The sequence below is a fragment of the Anguilla rostrata genome, chromosome 16 (genome assembly GCF_018555375.3).
Source record: "Anguilla rostrata isolate EN2019 chromosome 16, ASM1855537v3, whole genome shotgun sequence".
Classification (NCBI taxonomy): domain Eukaryota; kingdom Metazoa; phylum Chordata; class Actinopteri; order Anguilliformes; family Anguillidae; genus Anguilla; species Anguilla rostrata.
In genome coordinates this window covers 29,032,581-29,048,041 of record NC_057948.1, presented here as the reverse complement: position 1 = coordinate 29,048,041, position 15,461 = coordinate 29,032,581, and the positions used below count along the sequence as shown (strand labels likewise).

General features: G+C 43.8%; 1 protein-coding gene across 1 annotated transcript; it reads right to left on the bottom strand.

The window, feature by feature from the left end:
- Nucleotides 1-29: 29 nt before the first annotated feature.
- LOC135242134 (meckelin-like) lies at nt 30-15,307 on the bottom strand. Its single transcript, XM_064313063.1, has 23 exons — nt 14,642-15,307; nt 14,315-14,380; nt 14,029-14,147; nt 13,435-13,522; nt 13,156-13,233; nt 12,750-12,815; nt 12,496-12,637; nt 11,455-11,566; nt 11,086-11,182; nt 7,580-7,636; nt 6,110-6,208; nt 5,150-5,248; nt 4,620-4,715; nt 4,183-4,276; nt 3,671-3,789; nt 3,047-3,187; nt 2,816-2,896; nt 2,348-2,464; nt 1,854-1,970; nt 1,529-1,642; nt 1,322-1,424; nt 1,035-1,180; nt 30-799 (listed from the first exon to the last, which is right to left on the bottom strand). Exons 1-23 carry the CDS (start codon nt 14,714-14,716, stop codon nt 719-721), a joined length of 2,307 nt encoding a protein of 768 aa, XP_064169133.1. The 5' UTR covers nt 14,717-15,307; the 3' UTR covers nt 30-718.
- Between the last annotated feature and the right edge of the window lie 154 nt (nt 15,308-15,461).

Sequence of the window (15,461 nt, the reverse complement as noted above, 5' to 3'; positions counted from 1 at the left end):
GTAAATATATGTTGCTTAACAGGTGCACAAATGGCATTAAATGATCTGGTAATTATGTTCCAATAGCATGATATCATGATAGAGATTAGATTAGAGAACAGACACAATTCACCTGAATAAATTAATTATGACAGCACGCAGTAAACAGTTTGTACAGTTACAAATGTCCAGGGATCTGGAGAAGAGTCCGTATACGGCTATGCAGTTTCAATCCTCATTTTCAAGAAATACCCACAGACATTCTCCCTAAAATATGATTTGTTTATGCGACACAAAAAATTTGTTCAGCCATCAGTGCTAATACGCATGAGAAACAGTGACGCAGTAAAAAAATAGTCAAGCTCTCAGGAATATTCATCAATACAAAATTAAGCACACTGAAACAAGTGCTTTTGAAACCAGGAGTGAAAGGAGAGCTACAAGAATAAAAGATCTCCCAACGTTTGACACAATAAATCCATGGCATCCATGGCAGAAAATTCCTAAAATCGCAGAGTTGATGACAAGTTTTGGAGTATCTCAGATATAAAAGTAGACATAAAAGATATAAAGGCATTCAGGCACTGTCGCGCTGGGAAGCCCCTTGAGCGGATCTAGGAGACATGACTCCTCCATTAGCTCCATGGCTGAGGAGGGGCGCTGTGTGTACGCCTCAGCGCCTCAGTGCGAAGTTCCCAGGCACAAAGTCACCAGCGCACTGCGATGCAGTGAGTCACCTCTAGATTAGAAAACGCTGGTCCACCAGGGTCTTCTCTGACACGTTGCGCCTGGAGATGTAATACCGCAAGCAGTCCAAAACCTGGGGGGGTGGGGAGAGAGAGGGGGCAAGAGGGAAAGAGGGAGAGAGAGTAAGAGAGAAAGGGGGGAGAGTGAGAGAGGGAGAGAGAGTGAGAGAGAGAGAGAGAGAGAGCGAGAGAGAGAGAGATTCCAGCACGTTCTGAGGAATGTGATCTGGCTCACAGAGCCAAAGTCACATGTACATTTAGCCAGGAGGTGACTTCTTTCGAGGCGGGGAAGGGGAGCGCCCATCTCACCTGCTGAACTGCATAGGTGAGGACAGTAGCCAGCACTAGGTTCTGGGAGCCCAGATCAATGATGCAGAAGAGCAGGGTGTCAAAGAGCAGAAGGGTCAGCTCATTACTAAAGTACAGGACGTTCGTGAAGGAAACACCGTCCGGATCTGCGAGACAAAGAACATGGCGGGTCTTATAGGTAACACTGCACTGGGAGTTGGGGCTCTGCAAAAGTGAAACAGTGCTTCCTCCTCAAGTTCAGAGAATCTGGGAAGGTCACTGAGGTCAGGCCTAAATACTAAAACTACCTCTGTAGAAGATGGTCCTCTCTACTGGTCGCTGGAATTCATACTTCATTATCCTCTCCAAGAGCAACTTGTCCTTCACGATGTAATCCATGTCTTTGTGGGCCTGAGTAAAGGCAGCACGAAAGAGGAAGTGAGTTTCTTGATCTGATATATTCATGTCCAGGAAGCAGAGTTTGTAAAGCATGTGCAGGTCAGCAATGCACTTACATGCTCTAAGAAAGAGGAGAGGAAGTATTTCATGGCGTGATAGGCCTTAGTGGTCTGCTCCTGCGGCTCCTGTGGCCCCTCAGCCCCAGTGCTCTGGCCCTGGGCCCCTGAAGCCTGCAGAGAGGGGGTGTGGCTCTGGTGAGTCAGCTGACTGCACACATTTGAAAGACCAGCAGGGGTACGGCACTCAAACTGAACATGAACATGTTCATATGAGCAGATACAGTACATATATAAATACATTTCTATTTATTAGAGAAATGATATGCACAGTAATTGGGGTGGTCAGTTAAATAAGATGATGGGATATGGCACACTGCATCACCTCTGTGAGCGACAGCATGATTCTGTCCAGCTGCTGCCTCACTCGGTCCGTCAGGGCGATCTCAAAAGTCTGGATGTCAGAGTTCGGCTCCAGGCCCCTCAAGGCACAGAGGTTGGCCTGTCCCAAGGCAGAAAATCAGAGACACTCATCCTCAGCTGTAGCTCAGTAGCGGATAACACACACAGGAGCGCACAGTACAGTTTTTATTAAGAGTCTTCATATGCTACGCCACTGCAATTGAGCACCGGGGAGTGTATTCACTGCTATCATTTTACTGATCTGATTCAGTGAACGCAGCTGAAATGGCCCAGAGAGCAATCTATTCCGCGATGTCAAGGACTCAGACAAATGGCGGTGTTAAGAGAAGACGTGTTCCGCATTTCCACCGTTCTTCAGGAAAAGAGTGCAGACACGTTAATGCTCAGCGCTTAGGGCCTGTAAATTGTGAATGATGAATGTGGGGGGGGGGGGGGGGGTCATCGCCCTCGGCTCACCTCCTCCCTCCTCAGGTTGGCTCTCACCGCCTCGATGCTGACGTCGGCGTGTCCGTGCACCGAGCGGCCGTGGATGTAGTAACCATAGCAACGGTGCGCGAGAATAAACACAGACACCTGCGGGTACGGAGAGAGATGGCACCAGACTCACCCAGCGGTGAAAGGGACGGCAATATAATCCAACCGCAATATCCTTCATGAGGAAATTTGCTTGGCCCTTTGTGGACACAAACAGTACGATGGACACAACACATAATTCACACATCCCAAGACAGTTATCAAACTGAAAGCAAGTTATCGATAGCAGCAATCTTTTCTGATTTAAAGTAAAAACAAAACACTTCGAAGAAAGTTCAACAATATTCCTATGTGGTATCCCTTGAGATGACGAGTATGAAAGTCTGAATTAATCTTACAGGACACTAAACGGACAAATAAGCTCCCATAAGGAATCTCTAAACAGCTCACATTACTCAGGGAGCAGAGGTCCACAAACTGACGGAATTTGTCCTCCACAAAGCGCTCGTAGATAACCAGGTAAAAGAGGACCTGAGGGCAATGAACACAGACAGAGATACAGCTCAGTGCTAACGTGCTAATGAGAGACAGCGCAACCGCTAACGTTTCTCTGCGAAATGGCTTCTCCCCCCGCGTGGGTCATCGGAGAGGAGTAGGGAGGAGCAGAGACGGGCCGATTACCTGCGCTAGGCCCACAGCCAGCCAGACGGAGGCGCTGAGGCCGAATCTGAGGATGGGGCTGGTGGGGGCAGAGTACCGTGCGTCCTCTGGCTGTAACACTAGGTTAAGGTCCCTGGATGCGATGTTCTCCACCCCAATCACCTGCAGGGGATACAGGACAGCCATGGGCCATTTCTGTCACGTCATACACCGGCATGGACCGACACTACACTCAGTTCAAGGCCATGTACTAATCTATAATTCACAGAAGAGCTTGAGGTGAGTGCGGTTATTCTGAAGGAAAGAGGGACTCTTCATCTCAAAGCGCTACTGGAAAGAGTTATGCAGAAACCAGTGGGTGTAAGTTTAAGAAGCTTTCAAACGGAATGCTGGTTTTAGCATAGATACTGGCCTGTGACAGAGCAGGACTTATTCAAACAAAAAAGGCTATTCCTTGAATAGTCTTTGGATACTGGTCCTTGTTAGAGCTAAAGTCATCTGCACTTTCTATAATACATGCATACGTTAAGTCATCTCAGTGAAAGTGGCAGTAGCTGATATATAAATATTTATAAATGTAAATATTTTCCTTATGACTTCGATCAAATTACACTATAAACTGGCACACATTAGGGTCCATCTCACCTGTAGTATTAAGAGAACAGTGAGTAGCTGCAGCAGTGGATTCAGTTTTCTTGCGGTCTGGATCTCATTCCACTCATTGGCCACGAAGAAAATCCTCCAGGCACTGACACCAAGGCCTGCTAGAGGACAGAGCACAGAGCTTTCAGGCCCCACCCCTCACACTCACAACCATACCCACAGGCTCCGCCCCTCACTCCAACAACCATGCCCACTGGCTCCACCCCAAACAACCATGGCCACTGGCTTTGCCCCCCACAATCATGCCCACTGGCTACGACCCCCACACTCACAACCATGCCCACTGGCTCCACCCCACCCTACCCAGACTATAGTTCTGTGCTATATATAGTGCTATGAAACTATACCCTTTGTATAAAATATAAAAAGTGCCCAGTCAGCCTATATTCACCAACGCCAAACTATAGCCCATACACTAGAAAGATAGGCTGGTCCAAAATGGGTCTCTCGAGGGACAGTGTGGATTTTACTGCCGCTGCAAATGTAGCCCAGACCTGAGGCATTAGCTGCATTTCTGGGCTTCTCCCAGTCGATGAGGAAAATGGAGATGGACACCTGGACGATGAGCATGTGTATCACCTGCAAGGCCTACGAGAGGAAGGGACAAGCCAATGAAATTCGTATGAACCGTTGAATTTATTGGTGACCCATTTAATGATCATCGTTAATGCATATTAACAGAAACACCAGCACTCTCCAGTCCATTTTTTATGCATGACCGAAAAATCATTCAGAAAAGGCTAACACATTATAATTTTCCCTTTAGGAAAAAAAAAGAACAAAGCAAAACAATATAAATATTATGGATTTAACAACAGATGATGGAAATAATTAAGGATATTAAAAAACCTGTAAAATCAGAACATCTGCTTGGCAGGCAGATAAAATAAGCAACATGTATAGAATATACAATGCAAAATAATAAACTCACTTTGAAGACAAATGCCAAGGACAGAAAGATGATCAAATCTGTTTCCACAGTTCCACCAGAAGAGGGCAGCACCATGTTAACTGTCGATCTCTGGCCCTGCAGAAAACGTACGCGACAAGAGGCACAGTGCAATGCAGTTGCTGGCACCTTTTTATTAGACCATTCAACCAACACAACAGATGGGACCCTTTTTTTTTTTCACCAACATTGATGTCAGTTTTTATAATAACTGCTGATAGCCATTCACAGTTTAAAATGTGGGGTCGTGTTTGGAGCCTTCTGCTGCGTTTTAGCCTATTTCAGACAATTAAAGCTGCCACCGCAAATTATAACTTAATTGCAGCTGTCGAATGACACCTTTTAACTGAAACCATAATCAGGCAGGAAAAAAATAGGCTTTATATGGTTCAAAAATAGGCTTTATATGGTTCAGAAATAGGCTTTATATGGTTCAGACAGACAAAGACATCCTTTGTGGTGCAACAGCCTTTTTTAAAAAATAGCTGCATCAATGGTGAGAGAGTACCAACCTTAAATGCGATCAGCCAGTATACGCTTGTCCCAAAGGACACAAGGAAGAACGCGTTGGCGAGATTGCCAATGAGAAAGGCAAGGAACTTCACAATGACCTGAGGGGAAAACGGGATGAACAACCAGAGTGATGAACTCATTAGGACATTGTTTTTACAACAGCACCCAGAAACAACAGGGTGAATCTTCAAACTTGTAAAACCGCTGACAGTAACCGTTTTCTGAAGCGCCTCGGGTAGCAAGCGCTTCAGTGTACAGCTGGCACCGAGGCGCGGTGCGGGTTAAGAGGACCCAAACCCAAAGTGAGCGAGAGTGGCTTAATTACCACACTCTCGTAATTACCACAGCGACCTCTCAACCCCCTATCACGAAGCCCTTTATTATCATGAAAGGTACAATTAGCCTTTTGTAGTGATTGTGTGATTAAAAAACAAAAAGATGCCATTTGCACAACTGCTGCTTATGCGATAGGGTTTGTGCCCAATGCCCAGACAACGGTCATTATTGTTAGCATTCGGGTCTGTTGACATAAGACCTGTGATCGCGGCCCCTAATATTAAAAAATCCAGACGTTTAAAGTGCTGCTCTTCCACATATTATCTGGAAAGGCATTTTAGAAAGGACTTCAAGGCAATGCACATTGTCTGTGAAAGCTGCCACAGTGTCACATGCTTGGCCAGTTACATGCAGTTTATGAACGGGCAAGGCAAACTGACTATCTGGGAATGGATATCGCTCAGGCAGACACATTGGCAAGGTAGGACAGACAGACATAAAGACAGACAGCCAGGATGTTTGTGATAGCATAGCAGACAGACAGACACACAGGGCACATTAATATATGGCCAGATAGATGGCACAGACAAGGCATGTGGAGTTATGACTGACAGACAGACAGACAGGCAGGCAGGCAGGCCGACAGATAGACAGACAGTCAGACACAGACGGACAGGGCTCACGGTCAGACTGATGTACTGCTGTCCCGCTCTCTGACTCCAGCTGCTCGTCTCCAGCATGGCGAGGAGGAGGGACAGGACCCCCAGCACCCCGAGAGATATCTGAGAAACACAAACCCAGTGATCCCACATGCCCAGGCACATCCCAGAACAGCTCACATCACAGTCTGCAGACACGTCCATCTCACATTAGTCTATACACACATCCATCTCACACTGCACACACATCCAGCTCCCATTAGTTTTCACACACATCCATCCCACACTAGAGTCTACAAATACATTCATATCACATCCAGTCGGTGCACACACATTCATATCACACCACAATTTACATCCACATCTATCTCACACTAGTCGACACACACTTTCGTCTCACACCACAGTCTACACACACATTCATATCACACCACAATCTACAACCACATCTATCTCACACTAGTCGACGCACACATTCATCTCACACCACAGTCTGCACACACATTCATCCCACATTAAAGTCCACACACACACATTCCTATCACATCAACAGTCTGCACACACAGCCAAATCACAGCACAGTCTGCACACACATCCATCTCGCACTAGATTCTACACACCAATTTAAATAGTTTCAATGCATTAATGGTTGGAATTGTGCACTTGCGGTATGGTTGCCTTAATTCATTTTTAAATGCCAACTTCATTTTAAAATTATAACATGTGGTTTACTCACACCAGCATCTGTGTGATTGTTTATGCTACTTCCACTTTCATATCCATATACACCGTCATTTGTAAGTAAACAAGGCTGTTTTGTACAGTTAGGAAAATAACTAAACAGATTAACATGCCATAAACAAGCTTGCCTTTATTGGACATGGAGGCTATTTTTGCAGCGCTGCATAATTGATCGTGCCACAAAGTCATTTTCAGCCCAAGTCCCCATTCAAAGGTGATTTAGAGGCGGGTTGAAAATGGCTCTGACTCAGCGTCATTCATGATTTATGTGAGTGTTCCTGCATCATGCGCAGCCCAATGATAAAAAATTGTCTGGGTGACATCTGTTCCCCACCATGGCAGCAAAAACTGATATAGAGAAGTTTATTACACCCCCCCTAAGGAAGCGCAAAATGCACCATTTCTTTCAGCATTTACCTCAGGCGCCCCTTTCAAACCTGGGACATGGGGCTGCATTTTGAGGAGTAGAACCGGGGGACTAAATGAAATGAGCTCATTAAAGAAGTCAATGGCAGTCCGTCACCCTTCAGTGCTCTCTTAAACTCTTTTGGTCTGACCAGCGGGCGGAATATCAAGCAGCGCTCACTGTAAAATACCGTCGTCTCCCCGCGCTTTCAATCAGATCTCCCGGGCAACAGCCCATTCTCAGGCCTGAATGAAGATCAGCCACGGCCCGGGGAACAGTCACCCCAGATTCAGGCATTTGAAGCTGGATGCTGCGCAGGATGCAGCTCCGGCACAAAAGGCACTTACTGCAGTGCCCCTCCGCGTGTCCTCTTCGCTCATGCTGTAGGTCACAGCGAATGACACCTACAGTATGCAGGAGAATGAAGGACAGTCAGAAAAAAAAGAATTCTACCACTGCATTACTCCTTGATTTCCATAATTAAGTCATTAACGCAGGCATATCTGATAGATCCAAGTCAGAACATTGCTGGCACTTTATTATAATAATAATAATAATAATAGTAATAATAATAGTAATAATAATAATAATAATAATAATAATAATTCATATACTTTCATTATACTTTTCAAAACACTAGGTCACAAAGTGCTTTACAAAATAGAAGAGCTAAATACAGAGAGAAACAAGAAACAATATAATAAAATGTCATTAGAAACACCCAAAATATAAACAAAATTTGTTTTCAAGTGGGACTTAAGAGATGAGATGGACTTTGCCATTTGGACAGAGTCCGTAAGACTGTTTCAGAGTTTAAGGGCCCTGACAGTAAAACTGACATCACCTTTGGATTTAAACCTAGACTTTGGACCAGTCAGCAGGGTTCTGCCCTCGGACCTAGAGCTGTGTGATTGATGGCAGGGTATTAAAAGCGCAGAGATATAAAAAAAGGGGCCAGACCATGAAGGGCTTTATACGTTATCAATAAAACTTTCAAAATCAATGCAAAAGTTTATGAGGAGCAAGTAGAACTCTGCTAAAAATAGAGGTGAGGTAAAGTGCTCATGAATTTCGGTTCTAGTTATAAGCCTTGCTGCTGCATTTTGGACTGACTGGAGGTGTGCATCCACCTTCTGACTTTGTGTGAAATGCAGTGATAGTCCAATCTAGAGGTGATAAAACAAGGAATCACCTTTTCTAAGTTTGGGATTCTGAGAAAAGGTCAAATCTTAGAAATGACTCAGAGCTGATTGAAACAAGATATAACAACTGCTTGCACTTGTTCCTCAAAAGTAAAAGTCTAGTAAAAAACAACGCCTAGGTTTCTGGCAGATGGTTTAATCGCAGTGGCCAAGTAACTAAGGTGCTCATCCCCACGTCAATAGAACCATACAGGATCCAAAACCCCATGGACTGTAGAAAATCTCACCGAAGGTTGCTTAGGGCCAATAAAAAAGCACCTTGGTTTTATTGAGTTGAAGGACGTTTTGAGCAATTCAGTTCTTGATATCAGTCAAACAGTCAAATAAAATCAACCAACCAAAATCAATGGGATTTATGGACAGATACAACTGTGTATCGTCAGCATAGCAATGAAAAAAAAGTCACATCGATGAATGATGTGCCCCAAAGGTTACATATAAATAGAGAACAAAATTGGGCCCAGAATAGACCCTTGAGGCAGTCCACAAGTCAATTTTAACAGCTTTTGAAGAAAAATCTCCAATAGACACCATTAGTTTTCAATCGGAAAGGTGGGATGTGAGCCACGCAAGAGCAATTCCTGGGACACCTGTACACCGCCTATGTATTACTGTGGGACGATCAATGGCTTCGACAGCAGCACAGAGGTCAAGCAACACCAGCACCGAACACTAGCCCACGTCGGCACTTCACGGGACATCACTGGAGACGAGAGGCAGCGCGGTTTCTGTGCAATGGTGCTGATGAAAACCTGACTGAAAATTCCAGGAGAGATTGTTATACACAGCCACCACAAGCAGTTGCAAAGAGACATTGCACAGAATTTTGGAAATGAAAAGTAGTTTGGAAATAGGTCTATAATTACTGAAGACAGAGGGATCAAGGCTAGACTTTTTAAGAAGGGGCTGAATGCATCCATGCTTAAAGTGAAACCAGTGAAAAGTGGGCTACAGTATTAATTATAGAGAGCAACACAGGGCCAATAGCCTCTCATAACCTCTTTGACAAATCTCATTGGTGAAATATCCACAGGGCTAGATGTGTTCATGAGATCTTGTAGAGAAATAGGCTTGAGCTTGTTAATTAATTCAGTATGATGAAGATTTGCAATTAAACTAGGGGGAGAAATTGATGATCTAATGATATAAAACGTATTCACAGAAAAAGGCCAAGAATTTCTCACAGCCCTCAGATGATGACGCAGAAGCACCTGTCTGTGAAAAACTGAAAAAACCAAAGATTATGCCAGTGGACAGAAATAAGCTCTGAGAAATATGCAGCTCTAGTTTCTTTGACACATTTGGTTGAATAAAGACAAAAGACTTCTCGTGTCTGAGTAATGTACTTAGATTAGACGTAGATTAGAGGACCGCCTTTTTCAGTCTGCTCTTCTGCATTCCCTTTTGAGGCTCTAAATGCTGTCGTTTACACACAGAGTGCATCTTGCTCACCATAATGGGGTTTTAAACAAGGCAACAGTACTGGAATAGACAAACAGAGATCAGTAAAACAATTAACTAATTCATTAGGATTGCAGCTTTGGGACATAAACTCGCAAGAACCGGTATAAATATAGAAAATTTGGCTGCGTTTCATGTAAAATGTAAGATACATGAACAGTATCACACAAAAATGATGGAGAATAGTACATCAGAAAAAATGTATATTATCTGTGTAATTCCACAAGGATAAACTTTATATATCCTCCCACTTCCGCAATATTATCTGTGAACATAGTGTCATCTTTCACAGTTATGCAGATGACATACAGTTTCAACAGCATCAGATGATGCCAATGCTCCAGATCATCGGGTTAGTCATTTGCCTAGCGTCATACGGTGGATGAGCAACAGCTCCCTAAAATTAGATGAAGAGAAGACAGAGATTCTCTTGATAGGCTCAAAAACACAGAGAAACGATTAGATTCATATCTGCCTGTAAACTAGCCCAACAGGATAAACACAAAGTAAGGAAATCAGGGATTAGCTTTAATCCCTGACCGTATCTTTAAATTTCGCATCGGCAACGTGTCCAGAAGTGCCCCCCTTTCACCTCAGGAATATTGCACAGGCAAGGCCCTTCTTAACACCGCATTAACGCTTTTGTTTTTGGTCAGATTGATTACTGTAATGCACTTTCTGCTGGGTTGCCAAAGAAGGCCGCTTCCAGAACCTTTACTGGAACAGGAAGTATATCATGTCCGTTCTAACTACAATACACAGGCTCGCTGGAATTTCTGAAATATTACCTTGTTTTTAGCCCATACAAATCTTCAAATAATCTCATTCCAACCTCATTCGAACAGACATACTGGACTTTGTGCCAGCCATTGACATAAATTGGCATAACCTTTACTGAATTTGTTCAGATCTCTTGTAAAGTTCCCTTGTAAAATTTGAACTCGAAAATGTAGCATAAATACCAAGACCATCAGGAGAGACAATGCTTCAGCTGCAGTGCTTCTATTGGTTGGATGGGACACGCTGATGACATCAGAGGCACATTGGAGAGAATTTAAAAATCTTTCTAAAATGATAAATATATATGAAACTAGAAAAAGCCTTTGGTCTGGTGATTATACCCACAGCGGGTGTATATTTCATTATACAAAGCGGCGGTAAGAGAAGCAACCATGGAAAAGCTTAACTACCTGGGCCACTGCGTTGGCTGGGTCATTGACTGTGTTGTACTCAACCAGTAGCTGGAAGGGTGGTGTGGCTGCTGGGCTGCTGGTTGGAACGTTCACACTGTTTCAAGAACACAAGAGAGCCGTGTCCCAAAGCTCATCCTGTCTCGCCACATTTCTAAATACAGTGGAGGTAGACTGCTGGAAAATTATTGTTCAGCTACACTGATTTTGACCTGAAGCAGACGTTACTTTGAAAACTATGATTGTGTAAAATCCTTTCATAATGACAGACCGCAGAGATGTCTGCACATTATACAGTAGTTTACAAGGTCTCTGGATGTTATGAAACCAGCTCTCATGAGGAAAGCAGACTCTCAAAATCGATGTTACCGCAGCAACAGGCGGCTGAGATAGCGGACGGACAGAGGCTGCTGAGTCACGCTGCGGTCTCTTCCTGTCAGTCCGTCCACCAGGAAGAACCGCCGCACAGCCATGGATCCGTCTGTAAACACAGGTGTGGTCACTGAGACCTGAACCTGAAAAGCAGGGTCAATACACAGGCTTGGGTTCAGCCAATATTTGTCTAAATTTGTCAAATTTGACTTACAATACGAATGAATGAATGAATGAATTAATAAAGTCGTAGTATTTATCTTCACCAACACAGTTGAGTTTGGGGAGGACTAAATTTAACTTGCTAAATTGTCTTAGTGAATTAAAAAAATCTTATGCCTTGTTCCTTTCCATAAATAAAATAATAGTCAACTAAGATTTAACAAGCAATCACCCTTTCATTTCATAGTCAGTTGAATCAAAGTTAAGGACAAATTTAGACTGAATCCCCAGTCAGACTCATAGACAGCAAAACTAATGCTTTTTGAAGATACAGAAAAGTGATCAAAACGGCAGGGATACCATGATCTCAAAATGTTAAAATCCTAAAAATAAAGGATAGTTAGTGATAATCAACATGTGCTGCTTTTAAGATATGCTGGACTAGGTAAGAGTAAGCAATGAGTTTGGCAATGAGAACCCACCGGAGGATGCACGTATATGACATTACAGGTTACATTACGTTACAGGCATTTAGCAGATGCGCTAATCCAGAGCGACTTGCTCGACTTTTTACATAGCATTTACACGGCAGACAACAGCTGAATATATACTGAAGCAATGCGGGTTAAGTACTTTCCTCAAGGGTACAACGACAGTGCACAACCTGGGACTCAAGCCTACGACCTTTACAGTGCAAGACCAGCTCCTTACCCATTATACTACACTGCTGCCCCTGTCATACGAGTATGCATGTGACTGTGGTCTCTTCCAGGATAACAACATGGATGCCATTTTAAGCTGAATTTCAACCCATTTATAGATGACCACTCGCATCACAAGACACATGAAACATTAAATGATCTGGAACATCCTGACCTGGGCTGGACACCTGATTGAGATGCTGGACAGGGATAGGCCACACCATGTCCACTCCCTGTCTGTCCCGGTATTTCAGGAAGAGCTGATAGAACACTGGTTCAGGATATCTGGAGAGCAGCTCCATAACTGCAATGGAACACTAGAAGGCCAATCACATGGTCTGAATGAATGAATGAGTTTGCCAATCCGATTGCAATCTAGACATCAGAATTTATTTGGACTGTAAGTATTAAGTAGATTCCAATACTCACAGATTGCAGATAAGTTGTCCCAAAGAGATATGATGCATCCAGTCTTTGCTGGGTGTCTGGACAAAGCTAGAAGCACAAACTACAAATCAAATCTGCATTTTTCTGGAGCAACAGAGCTCCAGAAAAATGTATCTACCATGATCTGATCAAAATCAACTGTAATGATACAGCTTGGAAATGATTTTTATTCTTTTTTAGAGCAGGATATCAAGATGAATATATATCAAGATATAATGAATATGAAAAAAACTTTCATGTATAAGATATTTAAAGCCAACATAAATAGTGTTTTCTAATTCTATATTCCAATTTTTAAAAAAAGAAGAATCAGCCTCAAATTGACTTACACAGTAACAGTTTCATGGCAACATAGTAAAAAAGCAGTTGGTAAACTGGGAGGATATACCTGCAGGGTTCCACCCAGTACATCCTCCCATCCAAGAAAGCTGCCTCTGGCATCAAATTTCACAACCTTCAGGTTAATCTGCATTTCAACAAAAAAAAACACAACAACAGATATGCTGTGAGTCCATCATGCTGTGGTGGGTGTCGATGGTGAATTGGCTTATTGGGGCAGAAGGCCTTGGAGACAGTGATTTATCAGGACTGCTGTCTCTCCTCATCTCCATCTGTGCAAGCTTGCCAGGCAGGCAGGCAGGCAGGGAGACAGCCAGATGACACAGACCTGGGAGTTGGAGAGGAAAGTCAGTCCGGTGGGGGCCGTCTGTTCCAGGGACAGAGACTCACTATAAAACAGCTGCGGCAGGAACTGCCTGAGAGGGAGAGGGAGAGGGAGAGAGAAAGAGGGGGGGGGGGGAGGGAGAGAGGGGGGAGCAGGAGGGGGAGCGAGGTAGAGAGGGAGAAGGAAAGGGAGAGAGAAAGAGGGGGGGGAGGGAGAGAGAGGGGGAGAGAGGGAGAGAGGTAGAAAGGGAGAGATAGAGAGAGAGCACATAGCCCTTCATCACCATGGGTGCTTTATCACACCTCACCTACATGCACAGAGGGGGAAGATATTACAGGGCCTGAAGTATATATACACTCCATTCTTATTTTCAGCCAGCCACAGCAAAGGACCTGGGCGTCTTTCCAGCTTTGGAAGAGGCACCTTTTTGGAATTATTGAGAGTGCATGTTACCCCTGCCAGAGTGTTGATTTAATGTGATGTGACAATCCTGTTTACTCAGTGAGAAACGTGCTGAAACAGACATAATGAGAAACAAATATGGCTGCCCTGCTCTCAAGCAAAGCATCTCTTAAGGTGGCGCACAGACAAACTCACAGAGGCGGGGATTGTGAAGATGCTCTGTTGTAAAGATTGAAGGCTTTAGAGTTCTCTCCTGCTGGGTCCAGCAGGACCATATTAGTGAGAAGCTGGCAAGCAGTTGCATTGTTGTAAATCTGAAAAAAAAAGAATCAAGAAAGAATCAGCCAGTTTTAACATGTTCACCAGGATGAACACAAATTCAACAAGCGAACAAACTATTTATAGATGTTAGCGTTGCCACCTCCTGTGCTGATTCAATCGTATGATTGGAGGATTTACACTCGGCATGTGGACCACTTACTGAGCAGGCCAGGAAGCTGGAATCCAAGTATAATCTGAACCAAATGGAGGCTGGGGGTACACTACCCTGCATAAAAAACATGCAGCGTGCATGTGATCCAGAGAGCACGTATGAAGTATGCTATCAATTCTAAATCAGTCATATTAAATTCTTCAACAAAATAGTTATCCAACTAAACCGATTAAAGGAAAGTATGGTATTAGTTTTATTTTGAGGTTACAGCATAACATAATCTGACTAGAATAAGTGAATAAGTTATGTAAAATAATGCAGTATAGATACAGTCCTTATCTTTATCCAAAACCCACCGATCAGAAATGCCTTTACCTGCACAGCTGCGGTGCGCGTGTCATTGAAGCACAGCCCACCCAGCTGTAACAGCAGACACATTAAAAAGGACATCGTATTGGGCCAGCTTTCATTGCGTCACAGTAAACAGAATCCAATTAGCATGATCCAACGATTCAGGGTAAACATCTGTGGTATTCCCCAGGCGTCTCAAAAACACAGTTTCTGCTCCGTTACCAGGATATTTTTGTCACTGTTTTCATGGAGTGATGGTCAGAACACTTCAAATGTTATGCTTTTTTATATTTTGCGCCTAACATTAATTTTTGGCAATAATTAACCCACGTTGTGCTGGGAAGAGTGGGGAAGCAGTGTTGCTCCACCCGGTGCCTCAGAAATCCTGGGAGACTTTCAGGACCATGGAGAGCAGCCTCACCTTTAGGCATGCACTGCACCGGCTGGAAAATGCCTCTGGCATGACCAGCTGTTACAGTGCTTTAGTTCCTCTGATTTGGTTTTCTTAAAACTAGTGGTTAGCTGGTATTAGTTTGGTTGGCCTGGACACTGGCTCCACCTGACATGGTTTTATACAGCATCAAGGTAGGCATACGTCCTAGAAAAAACAGCGGCTCATCGATAAATAGTCAGTCGTAAAGGATGCTTACCAGGAGCTCATCCGGACAGGTGCATGTACCTGATACAGCATAAAATGTCTCCTGGCAAAGGACACATCTGGAGGAAAACAATCAGACTTTTGATGTAGACGTTGAACTGTAGTTTATCTATAATTCAGGCAGACCTACACAATACCATTTCCTGAGAAGATAATAGGTTTTATCTGATAAATGCAGAAGAGCAA

Bases quoted from the DNA above. Each gene is read 5' to 3' on its own strand.
- LOC135242134 (XM_064313063.1), bottom strand. From the start codon at position 14,716: ATGTCCTTTTTAATGTGTCTGCTGTTACAGCTGGGTGGGCTGTGCTTC. The intron at 11,183-11,454 runs GTAACATCGATT...TTCTTGAAACAG, and splicing joins CTCAGCCGCCTGTTGCTGCG to TGTGAACGTTCCAACCAGCA. The intron at 1,181-1,321 runs GTAGTTTTAGTA...TTTGTCTCGCAG, and splicing joins GAGGACCATCTTCTACAGAG to ATCCGGACGGTGTTTCCTTC.